The sequence below is a fragment of the Anguilla anguilla genome, chromosome 7 (assembly GCF_013347855.1).
Source record: "Anguilla anguilla isolate fAngAng1 chromosome 7, fAngAng1.pri, whole genome shotgun sequence".
NCBI lineage: Eukaryota > Metazoa > Chordata > Actinopteri > Anguilliformes > Anguillidae > Anguilla > Anguilla anguilla.
This window is the reverse complement of record NC_049207.1, coordinates 5,493,897-5,518,895: the sequence shown is the minus strand read 5'-3', so window position 1 is coordinate 5,518,895 and position 24,999 is coordinate 5,493,897. Positions and strand designations below refer to the sequence as shown.

General features: G+C 52.2%; 1 protein-coding gene across 1 annotated transcript in view; it reads right to left on the bottom strand.

The window, feature by feature from the left end:
• Positions 1-24,999, bottom strand: part of LOC118231856 (serine/threonine-protein phosphatase 6 regulatory subunit 2-like) — a 45,295-nt gene that overhangs the window by 11,136 nt on the left and 9,160 nt on the right. Inside the window, exons 2-14 of the mRNA XM_035426176.1 lie at positions 17,751-17,901; positions 15,176-15,421; positions 9,781-9,967; positions 8,624-8,761; positions 7,402-7,467; positions 6,539-6,651; positions 5,352-5,465; positions 4,907-5,033; positions 4,224-4,376; positions 3,056-3,196; positions 2,603-2,893; positions 1,213-1,277; positions 389-504 (exon numbers count right to left, since the gene is read on the bottom strand). Coding sequence (XP_035282067.1) covers positions 389-504; positions 1,213-1,277; positions 2,603-2,893; positions 3,056-3,196; positions 4,224-4,376; positions 4,907-5,033; positions 5,352-5,465; positions 6,539-6,651; positions 7,402-7,467; positions 8,624-8,761; positions 9,781-9,967; positions 15,176-15,402 — 1,738 coding nt within the window. The 5' untranslated portion in view covers positions 15,403-15,421; positions 17,751-17,901. The remainder of the gene's footprint in view (positions 1-388; positions 505-1,212; positions 1,278-2,602; positions 2,894-3,055; positions 3,197-4,223; positions 4,377-4,906; positions 5,034-5,351; positions 5,466-6,538; positions 6,652-7,401; positions 7,468-8,623; positions 8,762-9,780; positions 9,968-15,175; positions 15,422-17,750; positions 17,902-24,999) is intronic.

The window sequence follows — 24,999 nt, the reverse complement described above, 5'->3', positions numbered from 1 at the left end:
TAAAGTGAGAGACAGCGTGGGGAAACGGGTGAGATCAGAAGGTTCAGCGACACATAAACAAGGCTCTCACGCGCACACAGGTACATGCAAACTTAAAAATGACCAAAAAGAGAGTAGATCCTCAAACAAGGATGTGTCCTGGTTTAAAACAATCCCTGCCTCCCCCCCACACACAGACAGACATACACACACAGACACACACACGCAGACACACACACACGCAGACAGACACACACACACAGACACACACACGCAGACAGACACACACGCAGACAGACACACACACACACACACACAGACAGACAGACAGACACACACAGACACACAGACAGACAGACACACACACACACACACACACACAGACACACACAGACACACACGCTCGCACCTTTGATGAGGTCGGCGATCTGGGCCTGCACGGGGCCCTTCTCCATGTTCTGCACCACGGCGTTGGCTATCCTGGTCAGGTGCCCCATGTTCCCCCTCCTCATCCCCCCCTCAGCCCTGTAAGTTGGGACAGCAAGCGCAGAAACCTCACTCGCAAACAGCCAAAAAAAAACAAAAAAAACCAACAGCCAGCCAGGTAACAAAAATCAACATGCTCTCGGGACAGTGACAGTGGAGCATGTTTGGGGGTGGGGCGGGTGGGGGGGGGGCAATTTCAAGCAAGGGAGAGTATCAGCAGAGAACATTTATCACCAGAGACAGGTCCCCTTCACGGTTCAGCAAAAAAAAGGTTCCTGCCGCTGTTTGGAAATTGTTAAATCGAATGAGCTCCCCGTGATGTCACTTCAGGAGGAGGGTTTTCCCACACACGGCCCAGAGGGTGAGGCATCTAGGTTTTATAGAGAGTCTTTAGTGATATTATTAGTGCTGGATGTGGTCTCTGTGTTTGGCCTGCTGCTGCTGGCTCTCTGATACTGCCTGCCTATTTATGGAGAGAGAGGTTTCTCTTCTGACCTCCTGAGCTGAACGCAATGGGGCCGACTCTGACTCTGACTCTGACACGCTAATACTGGATTAGCCCGCAGATACCCGAGTAACTGTAACAGTGCACAGGGTTAGCGTTAGCATTTGGCTGTTCTTACTGCAGATACCCGTGTAACTGTAACAGTGTACAGGGTTAGCGTTGGCATTAGCATATGGCTGTTCTTACTGCAGATACCTGTGTAACAGAGTACAGGGTTAGCGTTAGCGTGCGGCTGCTCTTACTGAATTTTGTCGTTTTCCTCCCAGGCGTCCAGTATCCGCTGCACCAATCGACACTTCTGGAAGAGCTGCACACACACACACACACACACACACACACACACACACAGATCAGATTGAAGAGTAGTGTAAGCGAGCTCAACACCACCCACGTGGGATAACGGATAAACTCCCTCCATCTCACAGGAGGAAAGTCAGCCCGGGCCTGAACAACGGCCAGCGCAGTGAAAATCTGAGGCTAACCGAGTGGCTAACGCACAATAGCCCTGACGCGCTTACGGCCCTTACCGTTCATCCTGGGTCCCCCCCACCCCCTGCCCCCCCCCGGCCCACCGAGGGGACGGACACGCCCCATTAACCGGCAGCAAGAGGGGGCCATTACACCACGGAGACGCACACGAATCTCAGTTATTTTCTGCAGCATATCTCTCATAATCGCGCTGGTTTCAAACAGTGAAACATGAAAGGATGGTAGCAAAAGAGGAGGAGGGTTTCGGTGCAAGATGACGAGTTCATGGTGATGGTTCACTTTCTGTGGTCTCAACAGCGCCAGTTTCAGTGCAGGTGACATTTTCACCGCCCGCGTTCGCGAAAGACGGGTCGACCGCCGAGGCCGGTCTAACGCGGTCGTCGCCCACTGCCGCGCGGGCGCGCGCGGGCGGCCATGTTGACGTGGGAGGGCCCGGCCACAGGCTCCTCATGCGCAGCGGACTCAGGTTACAGGCGCCAGGGGGAACCGCTTCCAAGCGAAAATACAATCAAACAGAGCGGGGTGATACAGACACGAGACAAGGCCTGGAGGCCCTGTGAAAGCTGCTCTGGAGATACTCAATGTCTTATTTTCTTCATTTAGACCACGTCCCCAAAAGCCCCTACATCAACCACAGTTCGGTCAGCAGGAACTCATCAAAAAATGATATGATAGTATAGAGTGTGTGAGTGAATTGTGAGCGAACGGTGGTGTGTGTGTGCCCTGCGACAGATTGGCGGCCTGTCCAAGGGTGTAATCCTGCCTCTTGCCCCAAAGCACGCTGGGATAGGCTCCAGCACCCCCCGCGACCCTGCCCAGGATAAGCGGGTATAGATAATGGATGGATGGATGGATGGATGGATTCCTTGCATGACAATGGTGGGAGGATAGATGGATTCCTTGCATGACAAAGAGTTTAAAGTGGTGGGAGGAGTTTGGAGCGAGAGAAGGAAGGGTTTAGCAGGAGGGAGTGGTTTAGTACGAGGGAGGAGATTTTAAAAAGAAAGGATGGAGTTACACATGCGCGAGGGAGGATGTTGGCACAAGAGTGGGTGGAGTTTAGTGTGAGAGGGAGGAGTTTATCATGAGAAAGGGAGGAGCTTATGCAGGCAGAGGACAGGAAAGGGAGTCTCGTTCTCTTACGTGAGCAATCAGGACGTTGTGTCCGGAAGCGTCGGGCGTGTCCGGGCCGGTCATCTGGCTGGCCCCACCCTCGCCTTGCCCCTGCTCCTGCTCCTGCCCGTGCTTCTGCCCCTGCCCCTCCCCCTCCCCCTTCCCCTGCTCCTGCACCTGTCCCTGCTCCTGCCCCTGCTTCTGCCCATGCTCCTGCCCCTTATCCTGCTCCTGCCCCTGCCCCTGCTTCTGCCCCTTATCCTGCTCCTGCTTCTGCCCCTCCCCCTCCCCCTTCCCCTGCTCCGGCCCCTTACCCTGATCCTGCCCCGCCCCCTGCCCCTCCCCCACCCCCTGCTCTTGCCCCACCCCCACCCCCTGCTCCTGCCCATGTGCCGGCCCCTGTGCCTGCCCCGCCAACTGCGTCTGCTCCAACCCCTGCCCCTCCCCCTGCGTCTGCTCCTGCCCCGCCCCCTGTCCCTGCCCCTGCCCCTGCACCACCCCCTGTTCCTGCCCCAGGGTGCCCATGGCCTTCTCCTCCTGGGACGCGTGGTTCAGGATGGCAGCGACGCACAGCTCCACTTGTAAGTGCAAAAAGTTGTTCCAGGTGTATTTAAAAAACAAATCCTGCCGAGAGAAAGAAGAGAGGGGAGGGGGGGAAAGGGGAGGGAGGGGGAGAAGGGGTAGAGGGGGAGGAAGGGGGAGGGAGAGGGGGAGGAGGGACAGGGAGAGGGGAGGGGGGAGAGGGGGAGGGAGAGTGGAGAGGGAGGGGGGAAGGGGTAGAGGGGGAGGAAGGGGGGGAGGAGGGACAGGGAGAGGGGAGGGGGGAGAGGCAGATGTGACTGTGCCAGAGACACACGGTGTCCTCTTGCCTTAAAAAGGCACCTGGGGTGCTCCCATCACATAATGAAGCCTGACATTCGCCTGCGCATCAAGCGTTCATAACTCAGCCCCGCGAAGACTGCTGCTGTTCTTGGCACGTCCAAATAAACACTTTCCCAGGGTTGCTTTCCAAATGCCCAAAAGAGTCCGGTCGATTTCCAGGCCCCAATCAGCTAAGCACGTAAAGAAAATACAGGAAGAGTAATTAAATGACTCGGGAGACCACCGTAAGGCGGTTCCACATTAAACTGTGGGCATTGGGACTACATTTCCCATGCAGACCTGCGTCATGCACTAGGCCAGAGGATCGTGCCTTGCGCTTACACATCCACACGCGACGCTGCTCCATGCCACCGCTCTGGCATCCGCGGTCTGCAGCGATGCCAGTTATTCATAGCTGCGGTCATTCGTCACACCCACCTCAGAAGCGGCTTTGGAACGAGTAAACCAGGGGTGTCCGATCTTACCAGAAAAGGGCCGGTGTGGTTTTTGCTTTAGCCCAACACTCCGACGCTCGATTTAACCAGTTAACTACTAAAGGTCTTCAGGTGTCTTGGGTTTAAGTCCTGGGCTAAAAGAACAACCAGCACCCAGACCGGCCCTCTTCTGGCAAGACCAGACACCCCTGGAGCGAACAAACGTACTGAAACAGAAACCGGCACCCGCACCCTTTTCGGGTGAGACGGGACACGCCTGGAGCGTACGCGCGCGCGCACACACACACGCACGCCGCGGACGGCGGCCGGCCGCGCGCGAGGCTCCGGGGACTCACCAGCAGCAGGTCGACGGTGTCCAGGCGGCAGAGCTCCTGGCTGACGCTGGGCGTGCTGGCCTGCAGCAGGGAGGCCACCATGCGCGCCACGTGCAGCCGCGAGTTCCCCAGCGGCTCCTCCAGCACGCCGATCGTCGTCAGCATCGCCGCTTTCTGTTAGCGAAGGGGGGGGGGGGGGGCCGTGTTAGAGAGGACGTCTGCAAACTCAAAACGGAAGTCCTCTGTGAGGTCCTCTGTGCAGTGCAGGAGAAACGATATGTTTGAAGTGCAGGGTCCACACAGGGATTTTCTCTTCGATTCAAGCACACTGTAGTCACAGAACTAGTCTGTCTATAAAAGCCATAAAATCAGCACAGCTGGCAGAGACTGACAGAGATATCTCTGCTGGGCGCTCTGAAGTGTAATTGCCATCTCCTCTGCTTCCGGTTAAGAGAGAAAGGAAAGCTCCATGTCCTCTGGGAGAGGGAGCGAGGGAGAGAAGAGGGGGAGAGTGAAACAGAAAAAGGGGGAGATTGAAACAGGAAGTGAAACAGGAAGAGGGGGGGAGTGAAACAGGAAGAGGGGTAAAGAGTGAAATAGGAAGAGGGGGAAAGAGTGAAACAGGAAGGAGGAAAGAGTAAAACAGGAAGAGGGAAGAGTGAAACAGGAAGAGGGGGAAGATTGGCTCTGCTAAAAGGTCTTGCCTTGGGGGGCTGGAGGAGCAGCTGGTGGAAGTCCTTTAGATGAGGCTGGATGCCCTGTAGTATGCTGCTGTTGACAGTGTAAGACCTTTCATATCCCTGAGAACACAGGTCCATCAGCCCTTCCAACCTACAGGAGGAAAGGAGATAAACACAATGAGTGAGAGTCAGCCAGTCACTCACTCACTCACTCACTCACTCACAGACACGAGTGCCTGCACGCACACACAGACTCACACAGATAAGAGCCCCTCCCCAGACCGCCATTAAATTATTCACTGAGAGAGATTAAATTAGGCTAAGTGCCTCTACAACGGGATTCAAACTCTTACCCTCCTGACCCTGAGCCCAGCTCCATGTGACCTAGTGCCCCCGTGCCCGCCCCCACACCCACCCCTGTGCCCGCCCTCGCGCGGGAACCCCAAAGTGGGCGAGGCGGGCGACTCACCCCGGCCTCCTGGTTTCCAGTAAGGTAAGCAGCACTTGAGTTCCGTTGACGATGCAGGCCTCGCTCTTCTCCTCCGGGAACATGTTCTTCAGCAGCTGCTCCACGCTCTCCTGCCTGGGGGGGGGTGAGGGGACAGGACTCTGAGCTGGTGGGGGGGAGGGGGGAGAGGACCCTGCCGGCTGCTCGGGCCGTCCAAATTCAAGCTCGGGCTGTCCTCCAATCAGCTCGTTACTGATGGAGCACCGAGCAGCCGAAAAGCTCATTATTATCACTGTAATTAATCTCAATCCCATGATTAAATGTGGGTAATTAAAACAGGAAGAACGTATAAGTGCAGCCTCCAGGCAACAAGGCTTTTCTGAAAAAGCAGCACTTTAGTGGGAAAAGCCACCTGTGGGTCCTCAGGTCCCCTCCGCAGTACGCAGCTGTTTAAAGGAGGCTCCCTAACTGCCTTACTGTATATCAGTACAGGTCAGACTGGTATACAGCCAGTGTATGTGAGTGGATCAGAACAGTTTCGGTTGGTAAATAGCCAGTGTATAGGGTTTAGGGTTTAGGGGTTAGGGATTAGGGGTGGATTTACGACTCCAGCACGGCGAGCAGGGGGTTAGGGTTTAGGGGTGAGGCGTTACAGTGTAGGGTTTAGGGGTTAGGGGTTATGGTGTAGGGGTTAGGGTTTAGGGGTTAGGGGTTATGGTGTAGGGGTTAGGGTGTAGGGGTTAGAGTTTAGGGGTTAGGGGTTATGGTGTAGGGGTTAGGGGTTATGGTGTAGGGGCTAGGGTTTAGGGTTTAGGGGTTATGGTGTAGGGTTTAGGGTTTAGGGGTGAGGTGTTACGTGTAGAGGTTAGGGTTTAGGGGTTATGGTGTAGGGGTTAGGGGTTAGGGGTTATGGTGTAGGGGTTAGGGTTTAGGGGTTATGGTGTAGGGGTTAGGGGTTATGGTGTAGGGGTTAGGGTTTAGGGGTTATGGTGTAGGGGTTAGGGGTTAGGGGTTATGGTGTAGGGGTTAGGGGTTATGGTGTAGGGGTTAGGGGTTAGGGGTTATGGTGTAGGGGTTAGGGGTTATGGTGTAGGGGTTAGGGTTTAGGGTTTAGGGGTGAACTCACGACTCCAGCACGGCGAGCAGGGGGTTAGGGGTTAGGGTTTATGGTGAAGGGGTTAGGGTTTAGGGTTTAGGGGAGGACTCACGACTCCAGCACAGCGAGCAGGGGGTCCGGCTCCATGCTCTCCTGCAGCTGTGTGGCCTGGTCTCTGCTCAGACGGATGATGTCACACAGGGTCTGTGAAGCGTTGGATTGCCTCTGCAGAGCAAACACGCACACATGCACACATTTACTTTCATTTATTGTACACTCGTAATTTAAGTTGTTTTAGGAACATAAAATAAGCATTAAAGAACATCAATAAAGACAATAAAATGGAAAAAAACAGGAAACAAAGGAGAGTGCACACAACTACACACACACAGGCACACCGATATCAATCCTCTTTGCAGACTCCCTTCACAGAGCACATGGCGCAAACGCACATCACACACATCATCACATCGACAGGAGACGAGGAAAACAAAGAAAACAAAAACGGAAGGGAGGCAGCCCTTCAACACATGGTCATATCACAGAGATGTCTGGTCACTGCGGAGCGTGCGACACACACACACACACACACACACACAAACGCGTCCCTATCGCCGCGTGTCACGGGTTACATCACCGCTGCACCGCAAACACGGCACCAACGCGCCTCGCTCCACACGCGACTGGGACTGCGTCTGTGTGTGTGTGTGTGTGTGTGAGCGTGTGTGTGTGTGTGTGTGTGAACGAGCATGTGCCAATGAGCTTGTGCGAACTAGCGTGTGCGAACGAGCGTGTACAATGAGCACAGCGACTCTCAGGGCGGGTTTGCCAGTAAGCTTCGGGCAGTAACAGAGCCTTCAGCTGCAGTCCTCCACGTGCGGGGAGTCCTGCGTCCTGCTGGGGACAGACGCTGGGCAGGGTAACCTTATGAATGTGCGCTGTGTTATCACGAGCTGCGGGACGTCCCAGACTCACCTCCTCGTCCTGGCCCGTGTGAATGAGCCCAACGAGCCTCTGAACCAACTTCTCCTCGTTCAGCCACTGAGGAGGACAGACCATAAAAAACACTGAGTAACACACACCTTACACCTCATCACATTTCAGTAATAACAATAACAGTGACCACATTTACACCAGATGTTTCGTCCTGTTAAAAAATGGATTAGGAAATGTGCCGATACCAATACATGACTAAGTACATTCATTAATATCTAAAATGCAAATAAACAGATTATTCAAACTGTGCATAAATTCAAATACGGATGCAACGATTCAAATAGTACCTTAACACACGTATTAATTTCCCTATTCGCCGATCAGCACAGTTTTTGCTCCCGTGTGTGTTTTTCTCTGCTATCAATGAAACGGGCGGGTGTCTGGAGGGCTAATGGCGTTTACTGCTGGTCTGTTAGGCCAGCCTGACATGCGTAACCAGCAGAGAGATCACTGGCGTTTTGGCGCATGATGCGCCGATGACTAGTCGATCAGAAGAGCATTGGCATTTTTTCTTTTCTCAGAGAATTTAAAAAATAAAAAAATAAAAAACATTTGGGAGGCATGCATGTCAGCATTTGCAAGCCAAAACAACACCTGCGTGGCTACAGCACAGGAGCGCGTGACGCTCGCTCCAGGTGGATTCCTCGGATTCCGGAATGTTTTCTGAACGCACGCAAGGCTTCCGTTTCTCTCGCAGATCTAAATCACCTCTTTCTCACCTGCTGAAAACCGAGCGTTATACTTCTGCCTTACTCAAAGCCACTGGTCCACAATACTTAGAGATGAGTAGGGCCCATTAAATCATTACCCATCGCCCTGCAGAAGGGGTGCTCAACTCGACCCCTGCAGGAGCGCTGCGGGCACATTCAAGGGCACCCAAAGTTTAACATTTAAAAACAGACACGGGGCAAAACCAAGGCCACCAATCACAGAGCGTCCCGTAATGTCGCCTCAAATAAAACAAATAAAAAAGCCATTAAATACATAAACAAGACCGCAAAATATACTGTAATAGCACAGGGTGAAGTAAGAGCATTGTGCTTCATTTGTTGGATTAACTACATATCTACCCGACGCCAGTCTGGATGTGTGATATTGAAGCGCTTCTAGAACCTTCTGCCCAGGGTGGGGCACCTCTTTAGGGCTTCGCAACCCTGGGGCAGCGCCTGTGCGCGTGCCTCAGTAGTAACGGGGGACTTACGGCGAGGACCTCCTGCCTCAAGGGGGCGGGCTCCACGCAGCTGATGAGCCGAAGCAGCAGGTCCATCATGGCGGAGGTGTCGATGTGCTTCAGCACCAGGCCGATGAAGCCCTCTTTCTTCCTCAGGAAGGTGATGACCTGGAGGAGGGAAAAGTGGATTTGGCAAAAGCGTTCTCGACGGCCGTATCACAAAAAAATAGCACAGAAGGTCACCACCCAACCCCCAGACTTGGGGGGGTCAAACTGAATCCCAAGGGGGCCGCAGTGTTTTCCTTTCAATCAGCAGCCAATGAAGGCCTTTGGAACATGGGGTGTGGATTCCTGAGCCAATCAATGACTTAAATGAAACACTTGTGCCGAGAATCAGCCCCAAAAGAATCAGCAGACACTGCGGACCTCCAAGACTGGAGTATGACACCTGTGACCTCGGCAGTTTGAATTCAAAAAGTGGCCTTCCGTGGAAGATACTAGATCTTCGATAACAACCAGATGGCCAGCTTCTGCATCACTTCTATTTCTGGAGGTTCCACTTGGAAACAATTTCTAGTGCAATGTTAGTTTCTGGTGCAACATTGCAGCTTAGAAATATTCAGGAAGAGGCGTGAATGATGACAGAACATCAATTACCAACGCTAGAGTCTTTGGCAATGCTCCTTTGTTGAATTAAACCGGAACATTTTGGGTTCAGTGTTAAGAGAGACCGAGAATAAGTGTAGAGAATCTGTAGCAGCAGTACCCACCATAAGTCACAGCGGCCCCAACCACAATAAACGTGTAAACACTCATCTCGCGTCAAAAGTGAGCTCCGTCCTAATGCCCTTCCGCGAACTCACGTACGGATGATTCGTGCGAGTCACGAGGGAGATGAAAAGAACAGGAAATTACGGTCGGCTGGATTTACGACAAGCTGTGGGGAGTACAGCCGCGTCTAATATATTTTGGCCTCTGACAATTTTTACGGCGTTTGGGTTTTTTCCATGTTCATGCTACTTTCATCTTTAATTATTTTTGAAACGTGTGGTGAAGCGCTTGGGGTGCACGCTAGGGTTTAGGGGGGGACCCCGCGGGGGTCCTCCGGGCCCCGGAGCGGAGCGAAGGCTCGGCCCCGGGCCCCGGAGTGGAGCGCAGGCTCGGCCCCGGGCCCCGCGGGCCCTCACCTGTTCGGTCTTGCGGGCGATGAGGTTGCCGATAGTCTTGCTGAAGAAGCTGGCCAGCAGGGGGTTGAGCGGGGGCTGCTGCTCCAGGAAGCCGTACAGCGTCTCCAGCAGAGACTCGTCCCCGCCCAGCTTGTCGTTGATGTGGTTCACGTCCGAGGTCAGGAGCTCGCAGGCGATGTTGGGGTACCTATGGGGGGGGGGGGGGGAGAGGGGGGAGCACCGTGAGAAAGGGCGAACACAGAGCACGTTCCACAAACCCGGACCGAAGGTCCTGAAGAAACGAGACGCCACACCGTGCCTGGAAACATCGCCGCCTTTGGCGCATGAAACATGAGGAGGGGGATGTTCGGGTGCTACAACCCTGCGTGATGAATAATCGCGGCTGACCCAATCCCGCGCCCCCCACCACCCCCCTATCTGATACTGCAGTCAAAGAGCCGTGCCTTTGTTAAACGGGGAGGGGAGGGAAGGGAAAATCGACTGGGGGAAGGTGGGGGGTGGGAGCAGGAAAAATAAATGATCTGAAGCATGTTTCCGGCTCTAATTATTTGAGATTGCCCGACTGCAAAGAGATCCCAGCCAGATAAGAAGGTAACGACCCCGACGGGCTCGGCCGCTTTGAACCGACGGCTCAGATCCTGGCGGCTCTGTCTTCATTAGCGCCCCGCTAACAAGCTCTCTCTGCTAACGAACCCAACGATTTCTACCCTGCGGGCGGAGCCTGTTAAAGGGTCACAGCGATCCCCGCGTCCCTCTTCACCGGGGGACGGCCCTGGCTCCCCAGGCCTCTGTGGAGAGCAAGGAGACGGAGGTGTTCCAGGTAAGACTAGCGCGGTTCAGCCCATGGGCGCTGCAGGACTGTGAATGAGCACCACGGTACTGGAGGGAGGGGGAGTAACTGGCGTACAAATACAATTCAAACCTTACATTAGGGCTGCCACGTTTTTTGTGACACACACGCGCGCGCAACCACAAACACCCACGCACACACACAGACACAGACACACACACACATGCACACAGACAGACACAGACAGACATGCACGCATGGACTCACTCAGTCACTCACTCACTCACTCACTCACTCATACACAGAGGCACGCACACAGACAGACACGCACGGCCACGCACACGCACACTCACACTCACACTCACACTCACACTCACACTCACACTCACACTCACACTCACACTCACACTCACACACACACACACACACACACACACACACACACACACACACACACACACACACACACACACACACACACACACACACACACACACAGAGCCAGCTGCACCCCCTGGCACAGGTCCGGCGTCTCGCTCGCTCAGTAGACGGAACCAAACTGAATTAGAACAAATCCCCCAGAGCTAATCGCCCCCCAGCCACAGCGCAGTACTGGACTGGGCTAGCAGAGGGTCAGGGAGAGGACAGGAAGTGTGCGCAGGAGAGGCCTGTTCAGAAGGGAAAGAAGATCAATGGCCCTTCTTCTGAGGCCTGGCATGCTCGCCTGTGTGTGTGGCAGGGCGTGGGCAAGCTTTCCTCTGTGCCAGCTGCACCCCCCCCCCCCCCCACTGCCCCCCCCCAGAAGGAGCCCCACCACCTGACCCGCAAAAGTCAAGCCGCTAAATCACTGAGCTGTAGTGCAGGCCGAGCCAGAGCCCGTTACAGCCTCAAAGTGCTGCAGGCATCGTGTTGGCCGCCTATATCTGGAGCGCAAAAGGATGGGAAAGCTTGAAAAACTCAGAGGTTACCAGTTGGTCTGAAGCAAAAAAAAAACTAAAACCTTACGGTTCTATTCTAGATCGGTTCCTTCAAAATTGCTGACACCACACATGTAATTAAAAGCCAGAGCTTTCTGGTTATTTAAAACGCACCGTTGACTTCTAGAATGCACGGGACAAGCTGGAAAGGCCCCATCAAGCTGCCAGATTAGTTTTTCGGTTAAGGACAAAGCAAAGGTCGTATTCCATATCCCGTGAACTCAGAACGACCTGCCTCGACTTTTGATCCACTGTTGTCACCCACAAGAAAACTTTGGAAAAGTTTTTTTTTTTCTTTTAATTTATCTCTGAGGACCAGAAGCTGATGAAATGACAAAGTGAAAACCGTAATGGTATTTCCTGATGATGCCACTAATAATGAAGAGTACAAATTCCCTTCGGGGGGGGGGGGGGGGGGGTCCTCGTGCTTCAGAGTTTCATGGCGTTTCTGGCCCGGATGCTGAACTATCTCCCCAAGGGAATGCTAGCTCTCTGCTGCAGAATTTGATCAGGCTCCAAACTCAAAAAAAAGCCACATCTAAAACAGAGCTGACTAATGGCCTGGCTCCGGGGCTGCCTTTCTGACCGCGATCCTCCCCCGTGCGGTTATGTCATCAGAGCGAGACGCCGCCCAGGGGTCAGGGGTCATCGTGGGGGGGGGGGGGGGGGGGTCACACACACGCGAGAGGTCAAACGCTAAATGAGACCCGGCATGTGCGGCAGGGCCAGCTCCCCCGTGAAAGAGCGGAGCGGCTACCAAACCCGGCTCAGTGTGTTCCACAAGGCTCAGTGTGTTCCACAAGGCTCAGTGTGTTCCACAGGGCTCAGTGTGTTCCGCAAGGCTCAGTGTGTTCCGCAAGGCTCAGTGTGTTCCACAGGGCTCAGTGTGTTCCACAAGGCTCAGTGTGTTCCACAGGGCTCAGTGTGTTCCACAGGGCTCAGTGTGTTCCACAAGGCTCAGTGTGTTCCGCAAGGCTCAGTGTGTTCCGCAAGGCTCAGTGTGTTCCGCAAGGCTCAGTGTGTTCCGCAAGGCTCAGTGTGTTCCACACGGCTCAGTGTGTTCCGCAAGGCTCAGTGTGTTCCACAGGGCTCAGTGTGTTCCACAAGGCTCAGTGTGTTCCACAGGGCTCAGTGTGTTCCGCAAGGCTCAGTGTGTTCCGCAAGGCTCAGTGTGCTCCACAAGGCTCAGTGTGCTCCGCAAGGCTCAGTGTGTTCCGCAAGGCTCAGTGTGTTCCACAAGGCTCAGTGTGTTCCACAAGGCTCAGTGTGTTCCGCAAGGCTCAGTGTGTTCCGCAAGGCTCAGTGTGTTCCGCAAGGCTCAGTGTGTTCCACACGGCTCAGTGTGTTCCGCAAGGCTCAGTGTGTTCCACAGGGCTCAGTGTGTTCCACAAGGCTCAGTGTGTTCCACAGGGCTCAGTGTGTTCCACAAGGCTCAGTGTGTTCCGCAAGGCTCAGTGTGTTCCGCAAGGCTCAGTGTGTTCCACAAGGCTCCGGTCGAGGCTTCCGCCCTGAATTTCATAAGGACGACCTGAACGCAGGGATATCAGAGCCGTTCATGTCTACCCTGCGGCTACTCGGCTGGCTATTCATAGTTTCCAGATCGGGGGAGGGGAGCCAATATGTCTGCCACCTTCGGGGTGTAGGTCTGAGGGGAGGACAGCGTCCCACTTCAAGGACCGCTATGACGAAGCGCGTTTGAAGACCACTGTGGCTAAGGTAGCCGTGGCAACACAACCAAACTCTGAAAATGCAAACATCCCCCACCCCCACCCCCGCCCCCCCTGGACTGCGTGGTATATTTTCAATTTTTGAAGAGACGACTTCAAAAGATCTTCCACTCATTTCCCCTCCTGGAGAAAATGAGCGCAAGATCTGAGTGAAATTGATTTTGCACGGTGCAGTGTCATTCTCTAATGTACCTCCTGAGCACCAGCAGGATACCCCCGCCCCCGACCCCCCCCCAGAAAAAACCAGCCGACTCCCCCCATATTACCCCACCAGCTCAAGTTCTAAATCACAGCGGAGAGGCTGATCATCTGCTTGGTTTGCGCCGTCTCTGCTCGTGTAGTGCCCTGCTCAGGAAGTTAAAAGAGGTGTGAAATTTAAGCTACGACGGAACACAAGTCACCCAGAAAGATGCGCACTGCTCAGTTTTAATAGCCCGAGGGTCACGAGGCTCGGCTTCACGGTCTTCAAACGGAAAGAATGCGCGCGGAGAAGACGGTACAGGCGGTACAGGGTCCGAGCGCCTGAACCCCTCATCTGAGAGATCACGTCAAAATAACAAAGTCCGCAGCGTTCAGCGTTCAGGGGTCAGGGGTCAGGCGCTCAGTTCTCTGTTCGGCGAGACAGAGGGGTCGTTGCCGCCGGAGACGGGGGCCGGTTCACGGGCTGACGGACGCCTCGGAGGCCCCCGGGCCTAGAATCGGGCCCCGTGGTCCCCTGGGACGAGCCCCCGTCTGCGAGGGCATTGAGTCTGGGGTGGGGGGGGTGGGGGGGGGGGTCCGTGCTCACGAGGTGGACAGAAGCTGAGCGACCGCAGATTCAGCGAAGCGCAGGACGGACTCAGTCCTGTTCGGTTCTGCAGTTGCACGAGCCCCAGGTCACGTGACCAGGCATGTTGGGAGTCGACGGGGCGTGCTCTTCTGGGGACCTGGGTTGGGCTTCCAGCTGTGGTAACGGAGTCTTTAACGTTGCCAAAACCATGGGCGTGCTCGCTTTTGGTTGGCAGGCGGTTGTAGCATCAAAATAATAACACAGTTACTAATAATGACAGCGCTCGAAAGCAGTGACCTAAACGCACTCACGTTCTGAGCAGCTAATCTGCTAGGATGCCATTTTTATGATTCTGTGACTCACATTCCACTAGAACAGCAACACAGTTCTGTTTTTGAGAATTAAATTTGTGTTGTGTTGATGTGGTTATTAATTCATTTTTTTAATTCTGCGGTGTGTACTGTCATCACGTTTTAAGGCACAGTAATGGAAACCAAATTTTCCCAGATGGGATGGTAAAGCATCCCTTAACTTGGAGATTCACACTGCTTACTCAGTTACAAAACAGTGACTGCTCCAGTGCGTGTAATAAATGGACATAAGCCAGCCAGATGTCATAGGCCATAAAGCAGTTGTATAAATAACACAGTTGGCTCGTCAGTGTCTTTTCTTAATTCAGATCGCAAGCTAACCGAGGAACAACAATACAACTATTCTGAATCTGCTAATGTCCAACACAAAAAAAAAGATCTGATTGGTCTGGGCATGCATTTGGAGATTTATGCTTATGTGGTTACACACAGTCCCATCCAAGTCACTCTCAGTCCCTCTCACTTTGACCCAACCCTTCCCCCGGTCTATCAACAACCTCTGTCCTTCCCATTTCTCTAAGCCCCACCCCTTTTTACATAGCTCCCTCCCCCATGACTAAATCCCTCCTCTTTCTCTCAGCCCCACCCCCTTTTCCTTTGGCCCCTCCCTGTCCCTCGGAGCCCCTCCCCCTCCCCCTGGGCGCTCGGGGCCCCTCCCCCTGCCCCTCCCCCGGTTGTTCGGGGCCCCTCCCCCTGCCCCTCCCCCTCGGCGCTCGGGGCCCCTCCCCCTGCCCCTCCCCCTGGGCGTTTGGGGGCCTCACTTGAAGCGGATCTTCTCCTCCATGTCCTCGGGCGGCTCCCGGGTGATGAGGGTGACCAGCTCCTGCATGCAGTGGTCCTGGCTGAGGAAGAGGAGCAGCCTGCGGTTCTGGGCCTTGCACTCCTGCAGCACGTCCTCCTCCTCCATCAGCTCCTGCAGGGTCACATCCTCCTTGTCCAGCAGCTTGTCGATGTGGGAGGTGGTGTGCAGGTCGAACTTCCAGAACATGGTGGCAGGGCACACAGGTCTGGGAGGGGGGGAGAGGCAGCGTCAGCGGAGGGCGTAGGGAGAGGGGAGTGTGTACACACACACACACACACACACACACACGCCCTAGCTCTCCCCACAGCACAGCACCAGGCCACATTTCTCACCTTCGCCTTTTTTTTTTTTTTTTGGGTGACATACAAAAAATGACTTCTCCCACCAGTGGTTTTTCTTTGTTGGATTTAGTCATTATTTCATTAAGCTCTGCACTTTTCTTAAGGTAGATTATCAGTTAAATATTTAGCCTGTGCTGAAGAGGTGCTGTGCTCACATTAATAATAGGAGTGAAGGGAAGTCCTCTAATGAATGAGCACCTGAGGGCCCGGAGCACTGAAGGCAGGCGGGCAGGCGGGCGTGACGTTTTTAATTTTATCATGGGCGTGGAGCGCTCCAGGGCTCAATGCCGGCCACTGGACGTCCCGGCGCGGAATAAAAGCCTGAGTCAGCCCACCCAACCTAACGCCCCCCCCATAAAGACAAGCGCTTCCTGTGACCTTCTCGACAAGGCGGAAAGCTGGCCGTCAGCTCAGCAAAACGCGGCGCTAACGTATGCTAACGTGCTAATGGACTAATTAAATTAGCAGCAGGAGGAGGCACGTGCACACCAAGAGCCACCGCAGCGGGACCGTGTCTAGTTCCTAAATTCAGAGTTCATATGTTGTTTGCTCTAAAGCTGAGCACCCAGCGCGGAGGGGGGGGGGGTGAGGGGGGGGAAGGCATTCCTACACTGAAAAGCAGAGGCACACACCACCTGACTCATGATGCAAGAATAGGTCGAGGTGTGCAATGCACTCTGGCAGCACGCACTTTGCATCAGGAAAGCAGAGGCAACAGCAGGGCACGCAGGATGCAAGATCATTCTGGACAGACTACTTTTATTGTAATTATATAACTGGCAGTAATATAATGATTATATCTGTGCAATATACGTGATATATATGCGTAATATAACGGTGACTATACTAAACTGAGCAGAGAGCTAGCCAGCACAGGTGTGTAAAACCCACCCAGCCGGTGACCCTATCTACAGACACACTGGTGGTAAAGAGGCGGGGCTTGTGCTCTTACACTGGCTGAGCGCGTTAGGCCAGTCCAGGGGAAGGTTTTTAGGATATTGTCCCGCCATGTGTTTAGAGAGGAACATTAGGTTTAAGGAAAACAAAGGGCACATCTGCGTAATCCAGTGCATGTGTTTACCAACACTTGCTCTGTATTTAACCTTCAGAGCACCAGCCATAATCATATACTGCAGGGTTTATACCCTGGAGGGAGTAGACAGCAGAGTGTGTGTGTGTGTGTGTGTGTGTGCGTGTGTGCGCATGTGTGTGTGTGTGTGTGTGTGTGTGTGAGTGTACGTGCATGTGTGTGTGTGTGTGTGCGTGTGCGCGTGCGCTTGTATGCTTGTTACCCATGCTAACCCTAAAGGAAATAAGCCCAGTATGAGCCCTTGTAGGATGTGAGTGGGGGGGGGGGTATAAATACTGTACTCTTGTTCTCCACACCAGCACTATGCTCTCAAATGCCAAATCTAAAACCATTTTTTGGGGGAGGGATTTTGGGGGCGGGGCTTGCAGGAGCATATCCTGCCAATGAAACATTGATTCTGCATGGGCATGTGACCATGTTTATCAGGAGCCTCTGCTGTTCAGCAAATTCAATTTTGGGGCTAGAGTTCCTGTTTCTGGAGAGAATGCCCGTTTATCCCATTGGCTTCTGAATGCTACTTTTGTTCTTGCTCTGGAGCGGGTTCAAACCAGACATCTTTTTTTTTTTTTTTCTTTGACACACAAACAATTCCGTGAGCTCATAACGCGATACGAATAAACGATGCGAAACAAATTTGTCGATCTGTCGACTTTGCTGAGTTCAGTAAGAAGACGGCGGAGAAAAGCGCTCCTCCACCTTTCAGTCCTCGTAAAGCCACCCTCTCCCTCGCAGCAGCGGACTACGCTCCCAGGAGAGGCTCAGCGCTAATCGCGGGTTCCTCAGCGCTAATCTTCCACACACTTGCAAACCGGCAATTTCACACGCTCCATCACGTGAACGCGCGCGTGTAATCCTGATGCTATTTCAGACGGGCCAACACCTGGACCGCAGCCAACCGCGAGCTGCCGTCCAGCCGCTCCTCACCCAATCACTTCCTTTCCCCTTCACGTGGACCAGCGTCACGATTTAGGAGTCCCCCCCCCCCGGTGTACAAGCTGAAGAGTCTGGGTCGCGCCCAGAGGAAGTGCCTTCTTTACAACTTTTATTTATTTATTTTTCTGTTCTCCCCAAAAAAAGATGAAAGGCTTTTGTTAGCGTGTTACCTGTTGGTAAAATGTGTGTATCCTTAATGAAACCTCTCTCGCAGACAGGCAAACATTGGGCTTGTAGACTGCAGGGTGCACGGCAGACACTTGCTTTCATCCGCATGGAACTGGACCTCCGTGGCACCGGCACCTAGTCACTGTCCTCAACCTGGGAAGAAAAGGGGGGGGAGAGAGCAGGAGGTTAGACCTGAAGGGGTCACAGCGGCCGTCTTTGACCTTTGACCTTCTGTGAGCCAGTTAAAAAACAGCAGGAGAAAGTGGAAGTGAAAGAACAGCACTACAGGGAAAAGCGATGTGCGCTAAATGGAAAAAATATTTGGGAACACATCGACTAACTGGGATGCATTAATGCACACCTGTACGTTTCCCCACCTAGGAGCTCGGGTGCTCCTCAGACACGCAGAGCCCTGCACAGTGTAGGGAACGGCGGGCTCGACGTCGTCCCGATGCTAGCGGGCTAAACGCTGCGGCACCGAGGCGGCCGCGGGACATCCTTCGCCTCGTCCCGGGGACGTTTGGGTCGCCGCCGCGCGGGCAGAGTCGAAAATCAGCGCAGCACCGTTTGAGAAGAACCCATCCCGTCCGGTGGCCTGGGTGTAAAACTCAGGAGAGAATTCCCGTTTGGAATAATGAGCGCTATTGACAGCATTACTGCTGTTTGTTTTTGCAGCTGCACTGGTCCCGGGTCACTGGCAAAGGCTCAGTTCACACGGTGTCCGTTTGAACGGCTCGGAGGCGGGACACTCGAGCCCCGGGGTGGGGGGGGGGGGTGCTGCCGCCGTTTGTGCCCCTGAGGCAGGCGCCTCACCTGAGCTGCCCCAGCGGGAACGCAGCCGTGTGAACGGTGGCGGGTAAACCGCGGCGGCCGGGGGAGACGCTCACGATGAAAGCGTCCCGCCCATGCAGAGATGTAAATGCGCCCTGTGTCACAAAGCCTCTGCTCTGCTAACGCTAAGCAAACGAGAACTCGCTGCCACCAGTCTGAGCTACGGATCACAAAGGGTCCCTGAGGACTCCCCTCTATTAACATGAATAAAGAGCAATTCTGCAACCTCAACATCAAGTTCTACGTAACAGAGGGGGAAAAAAAGAATCGCAGTGCAGGGTTTTTCTATAGAAATTCAGCCAGAATAATGAGATGTGACATTCAAAAAAAAAAACTAATAAAAACAGACATGCAGCCTACATAGTGTACCAAACTGACCTTCTTTAAAAGGTCAAAGTAGTAAATGTACGGAAACTACAACCCATGTATTCATATAAATATAACGAATAGAAACCAAGGAAACCAGAGTAATTGCCCACAGCACAGATCTGTATGATCAACATTTCAGAAACACTGGCCCAGGATTCCCAGTAGCATTCGCTGCAACTGTTGTGGGGCTAAAAGGATCCTGTAGATCCAGCTGGCACAGACAGTGGAAAAGACATCAAAGTCCCTGTGCAATCACATGTCTTTGAGCATTTAAAATGATCATTTAGCCACAAGATAAAGAAGAGCACCAGAACTCAAAATTCAGACTGGTTCAAACGGTAGAACCCAGAAATAAAAAATCTGGAGCAAAGGTTTAGCTCCACAAAAGGCATTTGCATAAGGAAACAGCCACGAACAAACACAGACAAGAAAGAAAAAAGACGAATGGCGAAATGTTCTCGGAAACGCTCTCACGCACAGTTTCCGATCAGACGCGATCGCCACGCGCGTTTCGCGGAACGAGGCCCGGCGTCTGCCGCCGTTCCCAAGCGTGTCCTGCGTCGTCACAGGAGGGAAAGGAAGGAAGGAAACAGCCGAAGTTTCTTACGGCTGTAAAGTTTAAACACGGATCCACGCGCTGGGCCTGGGCCCGCAGCATCGCGAGCACAGAAAAGGAATGCCATTGGCCGACGTGCTCGAGTGCTGACGCAACGCTGGAAACGGGCTCGGGCCTCCGAGGGGCCGCTGCCAAAACGAACGCGTTCGACGTCTGAAATCGGTCCAAGACACCGAAGACGCCTTTCAGATAAAGCTGAGCTCGTCTGTTTTTTTTTTTTCTTCTTCTTCTTCATGGAAATATCTCGACCGCGAGTCATCGATCGCAATCAACCGCAACCGTTAACCGCCGGGCGGGGAGGAGGGACCGCGAAACGGGAGGTTACGGGGGCGACGCCAACGCCAAGCCATTACACTCCGAGACGCATCCGCGCTGGCATGCGAGCGAGCTGCTGGAGGTTTGCCACCGGTGTACCTTGCAAGTCTGGATGTGTCCTCTCCTCAACCTCTTTTCCATTTTTCTTTCTGTGCTTTTTTTTCCAACAACATGGAAATGAGAGCATTCAAAGTCACCCGAAACCCCATCAGAACTGCATGTGCTCGTTCACGGTTCAGAATATTTGTTTAAAAGAAATCACAAATTTTGATCTCAGTACATGCTGAATTTGCTCAGAATTTCTTTCCTTCATTAACATTGTATTCTTTGTTAGCCTACAAGTCAATACACTAAATTGCCACTAAATTGACTCTATATATTCCAGTCTTCCTCTACCACAATAGTAATTCCTACAGACGTGAGAAAGGAGCCAAAATCAACGCTAATACTGAACCTCATGTTTGTCAAACATGGCTTGACAGTCTAGTGAGCTAGTACTGCTGCATGCTGCAGAGCAATAGCTAAGGATCTGTCACATCGAAGACGAGTCAGCATCAACCCGATTTCCTTAACTCTGCAGGTGAAGGGCTTCGCGCACGCACTGCCAGGCACCTCAGGTCATGAAGACTCTTTCAGGCATAGAACATTCATTTCTCAGGCAACCTCAGAGAAAATGTTAAAAACTAGGCAAACATGGCCGCATGGTAGGCGAGGCCATCTTGGCAGCGGTAGGGCGCAGAGGTACAAGAAAGTCCAGAGTATTCACCCGTCGGTCGAAGATAGCAGTGGAATATTTTTACAGCAATTTAATTTTCTTCCTTTTTTTAAAACTTTCAGCACATTTTATAACAGGCTAGGCCAACAGCAGACGGGCATTACAAAGCAGCGAAATGCAACCCGACCCTAGTGTTCAGCCCACACAATTCCTAGACAACACCGCAGATCCTATTCCCGTTCCATTATTATAGCTCGCAATGTTTGTTTTCATAACAACCCGTTGCTGACCGAATTCTCTCTCTCTCCAGGAACGCCTCTCTCTCCCTTTGTTCACGTCAGTGGACACGACACGCCCGATTAACGGAATTTTCGACGTGCGGCACGTCTCTTAGAAACACAACCGTGAGTGCAGCCAGCCCCAGGCGGGTAGTACACGAGCACTGAGGCTAGAAACTCAGGTGCGTATGAATTGAACTTTTTTTTAAAGGCGGTTGAAATTGATGACGGCCACAGAAAACGGAGGAGGAGTTGCGATTTCTCACATCCTTATGCAATCACATCGAAACACGCAACTGATTTACATGTAGCCTACAACACGAGAGACGGCGAAGTGTGGACCGCCTTTGATTAAGCTATGCTTGTGCTCTCTTCCCACAGCTGTGTGCTAGAAGAACACAGGCTAAGCGACTTGCCCTTAAGTTTCGGTATTACTGGTTTAACATTCAATGAACTCCTTTCACACCTAAAGATGGATTAGGGGTGACATAACAACATAACATAACATAATATAACATAATGACGAGAGCAGGCCGTTCAGCCTAACAATGCTTGCCATTTTCCTGACTAAATGAGAGCTCTGATTACCTAAAGACTAGACAGTATGTAACACCGTATCAAGCCTAGTCTTGAAAATCCCCAGAGTTTCTGCCTCTGCTACGTGACCTGACAGGCTATTCCACACATTGACTGCTCTCTGCGTGAAAAAAAAAAAAATCTTCCTAACGCCTGTACGGAATTTACCTTTTGCTAATTTCCATTTAGGTCCCCCTCGTTCTGCCAACAGGGCACGAACAGAAATATACTGAAATATGCTCTTCAGAGCCCTGTGGCCAAACACCGCGCATCACTTTGCATCTGAACACGTAGCTCAATGAATGGAAAATTACTGGGTGTATCAAGCACTTATAAATTAGTCTTTCATTTACAGCAGCGTGAACACAGTACGTCTGCCTTATTAAACACTCCGGTCTTATAAACTTGCTCTCGTGCTGTAAACTAAGACAGCTATGAAGAGGCGAATCCACTGTTTGACCGTACACATTTTTTTCCACATAGCGGGGCTGGCCCTTTAAACGTAACTCACCGCAACCGAGAATACAAGGATAAATCCGAATTTCTCCAAGAGCCTAATTGCTCCATTTATCTGACGTGGTGGTCCTCCCCTCCCCCTCTCCCTTTCCCCTGCGAAATCCCAAAAGATCCCAACATCCGCTTCTGTTCCGATATATAGGCTACACCCCGCGCAAAACGAAAGACATGTTGACGGATGCATCGCCGACAGCATCAATTTCCCAGCGACCCTGCGGCGGGGGTGTAATTACCGCAGAGAAAAGCGAGCGGATTCTGTGTTTACATCGGCGGAGGGAGCTGAGTGTTTAGTAATGTTCGTTCTTCAGCTACATACGTGTGCAGGCTATCATCACGGGCTACCAACTACACACCGGTTCTACATGCACACTGCACCCAGGCATTAGAAACAAGCATGCGTTCGAGCCAAAACAAACCCTAGAATATACGTCACGGCACTGGGGAAACACCCGACCTCCTAGAAAGTATTAATTTATGTGCGCTGCACTGGGCGTGCTCGTTTATACCGGTCTCAGCCGACGGCCTGAAAACCTTCACAAACACTCTGCCGCACGTTTGCCACCACAGGTGATAATGTAGAGGTTCATTCCATCCAACGACGGCTAGTTTTGTTAGCATGTAGCTATAGATGGCTTGGGAGGAGACAAAGCTTCATAATTGGCCTGTGTTCAAGACAAAGAAATTATTTCACGTCTGGTTTACTATCATGAATGTAAATACTGTACTTTCCTACATAGTTTATGTAAACGGTGAGTGGCAGTGAATTCATTGCCATTGCTAATATTAGCGATGTGGACAATGTTAAAAAATTTAAACTTCCTGATGCTCATATTTCTCTCTGGTCCTTCTATTTACTCATGTCTCTGTAACGCTCACTGAAAATATGTGGATTAAGACTCCAAACAGACTGAAGAATAAGAACAGATAATTACGCTTCAATTAGAGATGCATGACAGTTTTTCAGCAAACTTTCCTCAACTATTGCATTGTTAAACAAATAATCTCATTATTTGATTAATTAAGTCTGTACATAGCAGCTGAGGCTATGTACCAACTCCCCCTACATAACATCAGAGTTTAATAGCAGTCCCGTGTATTTAAAAAGTTCGCTCTCACCGTCTGTGTGTATGTGTGTGCCAGCTTTGTGGCTACAGTCCATATTAAAATGAAATAATTTTGCATCTCTTTGACTCCCACGCACGTTCTCGGTACAGCTGTGCGAACGTTTCCCTTAGAATCCCCCCCCCCCCAGACACATCTCTCTCCACCCCCCACCCCACCCCCCCCCCCCCCGCTCCCCATCATTCCACTCCAATTCACTCTCATTCACTCCCGAACACTACCATTCACTCCCGTCCACTCACGCTCCTGAGCAGCAGCCTGCTGCACAGTGTTCCTCTCTTTCCCTTTCCTTTCTGCAGAGCACAAGTTCAGGGCCGAACTATACTATATCTCCAGCGGCCAATCAGAGTCCTCCCTGCCCTGAAGGAAGAGTCCATGAATTGGTGTCCCTGGCACTGATGGGAAACAGGTGGCAGCATTGTGTTTTTTTTTTGTTAGTTTTTTTTTTTTTTTTTTTACTGCAGAAAATTGGTCCTCCACACACGAAGAAATGCAAATTTGAAGGAGCATTTTAATAACTCTGCTACCTAGGTGGTCATGTTTTTGCAAAAAAAAAAAAAAAAAAAAAAAAAAAAAAAACGTTTCAAGCCAAGGCCGTATTTCGGGCAGTGAGAAGAGCCAACGCTGCTCCATACGATGGAAATCTGACACCCTGTTGCCTTTGACTTTTTCCACACAGCCTAACGCAGGCGGTCATAAAGGTTTCAGGCCCGTTTTATGTTGACGATGTGAAACGTCTTCAGCGTGATAGAGTATTGGGGGAGGGGCAATGGGAGTCAGTCACGGGACAGGCGATCAGTATCTGGTGTGTGTGCCGGCTGAGCTGTCAGAAGGAGCCGGTAACCACGGTAACCCCCACAGAACCACAGACAACTTCGCCCCCCCGTAGCCCAGGGGCGTCGATTTTATTTTAACGTCGGTGGGAACGCATGCAACCGCCGTCCCGCAGACCACAGAGACCGCCACGAACGTTTACGGTCAGTTTTTCTCCTATGCTTTCTGGATGATGGGCAAGGGTGGGAGGGCCGGGGTTTATGGCACTGTTAAAAACGGCTCATTGGTCGGAAAATCGTTTACGGTCGCTGCACGTTGGTGGGGACGTGCGCCCCGTTTCCCCACATAAAACTCTGCTTATCAAAGCACGGGTTCTCCCACAGGGCATCTCAGGACAGGCCGGACCATATATTTGGTGCTCACAATACCATTTCACATTCTGTCAAACAGAAGATCCTTTCACTGGAGGGAAATGACTTTCCACACTGTGACTGGATGGAGGATGCCCTCCTCAGGACATCCTTTTCTGTCAAGCCTTCTCCTTTGTGTAACACCTCTAACTCTGAAATGCACTAAAACTAAAACTGCACTGGGTGTGGTTTTGCAACGCGGTTTTACAGAGGAGGAGAGACGGCGTCGGCACGACGTCACAGAAGCACAGGTACTTAAAGGGGAACTTCACTTCCTGGATATTTTTAAAGCATTGCGTCATTTTTAGCGTACAGTTTTAATGTGCGGCGAAGCGTATTCTGGATACTTACAGACGTTTCAGGGGACCTGTCGGCTTTATGATGGCGGGCGCTGACAAGTTTGTGGTTTAAAGCGAGATGTAGCTTGCACAGAGACGCTATGTCTACACAGCGGCCGTACGGAAGAACGCGTTCATTTTATAGTGTTCATTCACCGATAAAAAAAAAATACAAATCTGTTTTAATTTCATAACGGAACGCCAGTGCTTCCTGGTTCATAAGCAGCGTGAGGTCTTCCCTGCCAGGACCCGGGAGGCGTGGCTTAGAGGCAGCTGGCCAGGCTAAAGAGGTAGCTACTGCACTGCCTGTTCCTGCATGCCTACTGTGGCATTTGCAAAGCCACTGACAAACAGAAACTGAAGCCACAATTACATCCAACTTCTGAAAAAT